Source organism: Oratosquilla oratoria, chromosome 35 (genome assembly GCF_046742065.1).
Source record: "Oratosquilla oratoria isolate Oo_2021 chromosome 35, ASM4674206v1, whole genome shotgun sequence".
Classification (NCBI taxonomy): Eukaryota; Metazoa; Arthropoda; class Malacostraca; order Stomatopoda; family Squillidae; genus Oratosquilla; species Oratosquilla oratoria.
In genome coordinates, this window is record NC_134811.1 from 46,343,935 (window position 1) to 46,351,434 (window position 7,500).

The 7,500-nt window shown below is 43.4% G+C and overlaps 1 protein-coding gene across 8 annotated transcripts in view; it reads right to left on the bottom strand.

The window, feature by feature from the left end:
- Window positions 1-7,500, bottom strand: part of dve (SATB1_N and homeodomain domain-containing protein dve) — a 387,908-nt gene that overhangs the window by 328,555 nt on the left and 51,853 nt on the right. For all 8 annotated transcript variants that reach the window (XM_076174229.1, XM_076174226.1, XM_076174227.1 and 5 more), the window contains exon 2: window positions 2,448-2,661. In XM_076174229.1, coding sequence (XP_076030344.1) covers window positions 2,448-2,661 — 214 coding nt within the window. The remainder of the gene's footprint in view (window positions 1-2,447; window positions 2,662-7,500) is intronic.

The following is a 7,500-nucleotide window of genomic DNA, read 5'->3' on the forward strand; positions in this document are numbered from 1 at the left end:
AGAATGAGGAGTAAGGGGAAGGAAGAGAACTGGAAGGGGACTGGGAAAAGGAAGAGTGAGGGAGGGGAAAGTACATTGTGAAGGGGAGGAAGGGAGAGCAGGGGTGCGTAAGATGGGGTAGAGGAAGATGAAAGATAAGGGAAGTGGGAGGGAAGGGAGGGTAGAAGGCAGGTGGGTGGAATAAGAGTGAATGGTGTGGTCAAGACCTTGGAGTGGCACTCCTCGCAGGCACTCCAGGCACTCATTCGCCAAAGTGACGGTCTTCACAGGTTCAGTTCTGGCTAATGCCAGGTGCCTCTATTCGGCGGAGGGCAGCCGCTGCCGTCGATCCATTGTGTCCGGCGAGGCCAGCATCGCCACATCTAGGAAGTTTAGCCTCGCTTCCCTGGATCCCTCGTTCCTCGAAGCCGATCGCCGAGGCCGAGCGCCTTAGACTCGCCCACGCCTGCCATGTGTGACCTGTCCTTCCCGTGGTCAGCCTCAGTCTTGTCTTATCTGATTATCCATGCTATCTACTGTGTCGTCATCCCTGTTATCAAAGTCCCATTCATCTCTCGTGTGGTCTCTCCTCCCCCTCCTCCTCTTACCCGCTCCTTCTCTTACCCACTCCTTCTCCCTTCTCTTCCTCCTCCTCCTCCTCCTCCTCCTCCTTCACCTCCTCCCCTCCTCTTCCTCCTGATCCTCCTTCTCCTCCTCCTCCTCTTTGAGAAGACGAACTTCCTTCGCCAGCAGAGTTCGTGCTACGATAACGAGCCGGAAAGTGCGTCTATTTTCTGACGACTCGGCCTCATCTTCGCCCTCAGCCGAATAGGACTCGACACTATCCCCGTAGATTCTCTCAACCGCACGGAGACCTATGCCACCCAAACCAAGACGTGCTCTGTTGACCCTCAACCTGGGTCTCAACACCCACCCACCACCCCACTCATCCACAATCTCACCCTGGTCCTAGACACCCAAACATCCTGATTCTCGATAACCCACCAGCAGGAGCAGGAGGAGGCATTGCTCCCTTCTTGTGGACACCTGACTTGACCCACGGTGATAGATGTCGGATCTGCTCAAGTCAGTATTTTAGAGCTCAGCATGTATTGCTATATACAGCGGTTCCCTTGGGATGAACTAAGTTTATCTTTTGTAACCAAAACTGCATCAACAACTAAAATTTACGTAATAACGGCAGATCATGGATCAGGTTAAGTTGTCTGCAGGTGTACTGCACGTCCGCTAGTCTTGTCCATCTTCAGCGTGGTTCAGGGATTTTCTCCAACTGAACAGAATCGCTTGGTGGTAGCCAGAATGAAACGAATGTGAGGGCCTGTGTCTATACCCCCAAAAAGCTTATACGAAAAGAGTAGTGAGTGTATCCTTGGGTGAATAAAATCGCCTATGAGCAACCAGAAAAAATAATTATAGTAATACGGCCGGCGATGTTTGTTCGTTGCACAAACAGAACCACTGACTGATTCATTTGTCTGTGACAGTCGCTCTCCCTGACTCGATTTATCGCATCTTACCCTAATCTTGCATTATCGTATTTAGCCCGAATTCCGCTCGCCGGACCTTAGTCCCGAGCAGTTAGCTTGGTCTCCGCCTAATCCTCGAAGGCTACACTCTGAGGCTAAAACAGAGCACATCGAAAGTGACGTCATCCTCCAAAAGTAGTTCTTGAGTTGATTATAATAAACTACAAACATGTTTTGTTTATTTGTTTTTATTCTAAAAGTGACCCGCTTATAATAATCCATTTCCTCCAATAGCATCCTGATACCCTGCGTAAAAAATAGATAGCATATACATTATATGCATACCATATACATATAGCTGATAAGTAGACAAATACGATACATACGTACATATAGACATATATACGTACATACATAATGTGTACACATAACTATAATTACTGTACATGTACACATCGTGTTTACACGGATAGAAAGGTGATCAGACAGGTTGATGGGCCGAAAGTTGGGCAGATAAGAGATAAGTGGACAAAGAGAGCAATGATAGGTGATAGAAAGACTTTCTTCTTCTTCTTCTCGAATAGACGGCAACCATGAATAAACCGTTCGTGTCAGGATGATTCGAGAGATCCTAGAACAGATTCTTTTAACCCTCGCCGACCTCAGCGTCACCCCTGTACGTAGTCAGGCCTGGGCAGTCCAGCACCTTCTCCTATCGTCTGGTGACACTGAATACAACTATACAACTCCTGTATGACTACATGGAGGGCTTACAGCAGTCCCTCATAACATTGATTTCAACACCTCTAGGAGGTGCCAGTACCTCAGGTTAAAAGTCATGTCCCAAAAAGACACTCAGAGAAGTTTGGCTAATTTCTTAGACACGAGGAAGGCTTGGAAATACCAGCATTATTGTTGTTGTCAGCAGACATTACGCCACGCCCCCCTTCTTTCACCAAGAACCATCTGTGCTTAACTTACCGTTGGATGTCAGCCGGGGGCTTTCCTCGTGCTCCCGGACGAGTGAGATCGGGGTGTGTCTTCCGGGTGACCCGCCGTTGGTCAGGTGGTGGTGGTGGTTGCCGCTGCTGCTGCTGCTCATCTCCCGTGGCGCCGCCATCTCGACCTCCGGCCGAACGCCGCCGCCACTGCCGCCACCACCACCGCCGCCGCTCCTCTCCACGCTGCCCTCGCGCTGCCCAAGGAGAACAGGAATGATTAAGAACACTCAATAAAGTTGTCATTGGGGTCTTCTGCCTCTGCCGAGGGCTCAGTAGCAGGAAAAGAAGAAGTAAACTATTTATCATTCACAATAACAGGCATAAGCTATGAGAGCAAGACGATTGCCCAATCGAACACAATGGGAGTACCATTAGTTAGTGATTTCTTAGCTCGTAATAAGCCCAGAGACCAGGAAAAGAAAAAAAAAAAAAAAGAGTTGACTCAGCTGACTCCCCCGTATCTCGGGGACGTCATTCTCAGCATCTTCTGGTCCCTCGACTGTCACTGTGTTGCAGTGGACAAAAAAGTGCATGCGCGTGCTGAACAGAGAGCTCGGACTAAGTCCATGATAATGAACGCTTAGGATAAAGAGTTAATCATGGTATATATATGCCTTCGAAAGGACTCGGTCAGCCTCGCCCATACCAAGGAGGAGGCACAAAAAAGAGATTAAATTCATCCTGGAAGTCGCTCAGGCACGGATTATTGCAAAACTCCATAATCTCCCGGATCCCAGAGCAGACAAAGACCTGCACTGACTAATTAAACCCTTGCGTCCAACAAAAGATACACCATCTAGTTTATATATACACACATACATATACATATACATATACATATACATATACATATACATATACATACACATATACATATGTGCATATACAAATACATATGTACATATACATATACATATACATATACATATACATATACATATACATATACATATACATATACATATACATATACATATAAGATACATATACATATACATATACATATAAATACACATATACATATAAATACACATATACATATACACATTCTGTGTACTTAACTAATTGAAAATCTATAAAGATGTGCACAGGGAAAGTGGGTGAAGGAAGCCACAAGTTTTAATACAAGTTGTAATCGTGTTTTGTAAATCCAATCAGGAACTAAATTTGGATAAAAACTCGAAAATTCCTTCACTAACTTGTACCAGTGTTTTAGAACTCAGGGATATATGACATGTGCATGCCTCCATGTGGATCGAGTGAATGAATACATTCAAAATCTGCCTGCTTATTTGATATGCTTCAAGATATGTAATAATGCGGCACTCGGCGATGATGATGATGATGATGATGATGATGATGATGATGATGATGATGATGATGATGATGATGATGATGATGATGATGATGATGATGATGATGATGATGATGATGATGATGATGATGATGATGATGAAATTTCTCTTCTGCATATACTGCATTCCATCACACATACAATGTATGCGCTGCTCCGGGCCCTGACAGCCTCGTTCCCGTCCCGGTACATGACTCTGTGTCATATGGCATGTTACACCACACAGGAGGCCACATGGCATCACACAAGAGGCTGCATCATGTGACATCACAAGAGGCTGCATCACGTGACATCACATCACGTCACACATCAGCACAGTAGCCGTCGACGTTTCCGTCCAAGAATGGCCGGCGTTCGAGCCCGTGTGTCCTCTTTTTGTAAACCTACTCCACCCCACCCCCCTCCTCCTTTGATTTCATTATCTAGTTTTTCCGGCCGGTTGGATGAGGGCTCGCCAGCGTCAGGTCCCGTGAGCCACACCGAGATGCATAGCACTTTGCTTAACACGTTGAGTGTTACTTGTGGTGCTTTGTGGTGGGGCTCTGACGCGGAGTTCGGGTCGTTTCTGTCGGGAATGGCACGGCGTGGCAGCACCCACTTCTGCCTCGCCGCTTCGATCGGAAGACTGAAAGCAATTTCCAGGGATTGAAATGCAGTGTGCACTTGTGCATGATGGAGGAGCTGTTCGGCGCAAGACCATTTGGTCCCTGACATAGCCGACGGCAAAAACAAGTGACGAATAAATAGGAAATATAACGACATGAAAATAGATAAGTAACTCAATCTTAAGTAAACGAATGAATATGTCAATAGGTGAATAAATGAATATATAGACTAATTGATGAATGGATACATTTATTCTTTTAGTCATTAATGAACTAACGACTGAATTGATATATAGATCAGTAATGCGACAGGCAAACCAGTGCTCTTTTTTTGAGGGGGGGGGGAATAGAAAGAAGTGTCAGGGATGGTGGACAAGTCGCTATGAATATCTGTGTTACACGTGAACAGAAGTGATGACACCGGCATCCGGCAGTAACGCTCTTGGGAACGTTCAGCAGAGGGGAAGAGGAGGGAGAGAAGAAATAGGAGTAGTAGGAGGAAGATGAGGGGCAGGAATAGGAGAAAGGCAAAAAGAGGAGGAAGAAGGGTAGCAGAAGAAGAGGGGAAGTGATAGAAATATAAGGGAGATGTGGAATAGGGTCTGGGCGTGGCATTGGTTGATTTTCGTGAACTGTTGATTATTTGTTTGATTTCAGCACCACAGAGGTTAACTTTTTTTTTTCAAAACCAGCTTCTGTAGATCTAAGAATTCTCGTCAGGCTAAGGGGAGCAGAATACATTATGAAGTGCTTATCTACAACCAAGAAAGTCGTCACCTTTGCCCTGTGTGCTCGGATTCCCAGGCTAAGTCAGGCGAAGTCACGTGACTTTTTTCATGTGGACTCAAGTTCGAATAAAACGATTGCCGGTGACTGCCACTTCACCTGGCACTCCGAGCACATAGGGCAAAGGTGACAACGGATTCGGCCGCAGATGAGTGCCTCGTGGTGGGGGCCCCCTCATCCCCACCTCCCTGAGTTTAACCACGAACGAAAAAAATCTTGATCGGGTCTTGCCTTGGTGTTCCGGGAGCCGCCATTTTGACAGCGGTGGCGGGCGATCCGCGCGGGGGCCTTGGGATGTCGGAAAGAAAAACGTAAATTGAAAAGAAAAAAATGAATGAAGAAGCCCAGAAGGTCTTCTTGGTTCCATATCCAGACATCGGGTAGCAGTGCCGGAAAGGAGAGCTGGACAAGTCAGCTTGAGCATCATTAAGGCGGGTCAACCGTTGCCAACTGAAAGGTTTCCTCCAGCTGAATAAAATCACCTTCCGGAGAAGAGATACAGAGTGAAGATGGCAAGATCCAAATGGTCACAAATATCAGTAGGTGAATGGGTACGTGGCCAAAAGGCGATTTTAGTGAGGAAGTCGGGGAAGCCCTCCTGAGGAGCAAGAAAGCTTTCATCGGGCGAGATAAAGAAACCTGAGGGGTTCTTCTCTTCATCTGGGGGACATCCCCCGTGACATACAGGTGATCTCCCAAGAAGATCGGTGGGTGACACGTCCGTGGTCGGAGGCTAGGGTTGCCACCAGACGGCCCAGTCCCCCGTTCCATCCACCGAGGATCGGTTACGTTCAGTAGCTTTTCTTCTGAAGGGTCGGGTTGGGTCGGGTCGGGTCGGACCGAGTTGGATCGTGTCGTGTAGGGTCGGGAGGTATCGGGTCGGGTTGGGTCAGATCGGGCCGTGTCGGGCCATTTCGGAACGGGTATCATGGGATAGGGTGGTAATGGGTCGGATAGAGTCTAGTCGCTTCGGGTCGGGTCAGGTCGAACCGGGTCGGGTATAGTCGTTCCAGGTGCCAACACCACAGCGGCGAGTTTCTTTATATTTGTTGTTCAGGCCGTTCGACACGAGGCGACTCCTTTCTCACGCGAGGTGAACCTTGGACGGGGGGGAGGGGGAGCGAGCTACAAGCTCTCTCGTCCGAGTGTGGGAATTCGCGCCGAACGGGGGCAGAACTCTGTCAGGAGGGAATACTATGTTCGCATCCAGTGACCACCGGCGACTCCCACTTCCCCTGGCAGTCGGAGCACACAGGGCAGAGGTGGCGATCTCAGACTCCGCTCAGCAACTCCTTGGCGTGAGCTTGTCCGCACCACAGGGATTATATAGAGACTACAGGACGGTATTTCTCAAGCCTCTGTTTCCTTTTTCCTGGATTTTATTTATTCATCTATTCATTTATTTATTCATTCACTTACCTATTTTTATTTGTTTATTCATTTTACCATTTATTCATTTTCCTCATCTATTCATGTTTGAGAGACTAATTTTCTCTCATTTTCTACCTTTTTTAAGATAAAGAAAAATAGATAGATAAATATAAAGTAACAAAAAAAAAAAACAATGAGTGAATGAATAGAATAGAATAAAGTAAAATGTAATAGTGATATTGATGATAATGATAATAATAATGATGGTAGTACTAATATAAGTAGTAATAATAATAATAATAATAATAATAATAATAATAATAATAATAATAATAATAATAATAATAATAATAATAATAATAATAATAATAATAATAATAATAGTAGTAGTAGTAGTAGTAGTAGTAGTAGTAGTAGTAGTAGTAGTAGTAGTAGTAGTAGTAGTAGTAGTAGTAGTAGTAGTAGTAGTAGTAATAATAATAATAATAATAATAATAATAATAATAATAATAATAATAATAATAATAATAATAATAATAATAATAATGATAATTATAATAATAATAGCAATGATAATAATAACAATAGTAATAATAATAATAACAATAATGATAATAATAATGATAATAATGATAATAATAATTATGATAATGATAATAATAATAATAATTATATAATAATGATAATAATAATAATAATAATAATAATAATAATGATGATGATAATAATAATAATAATAATAATAATAATAATAATAATAATAATAATAATAATAATAATAATAATAATAATAATAATAATAATAATAATAATGATAATAATAATAATAATAATAATAATAATAATGATAAATAATAATAATAATAATAATAATAATAATAATAATAATAATAATAATAATAATAATAATAATAATA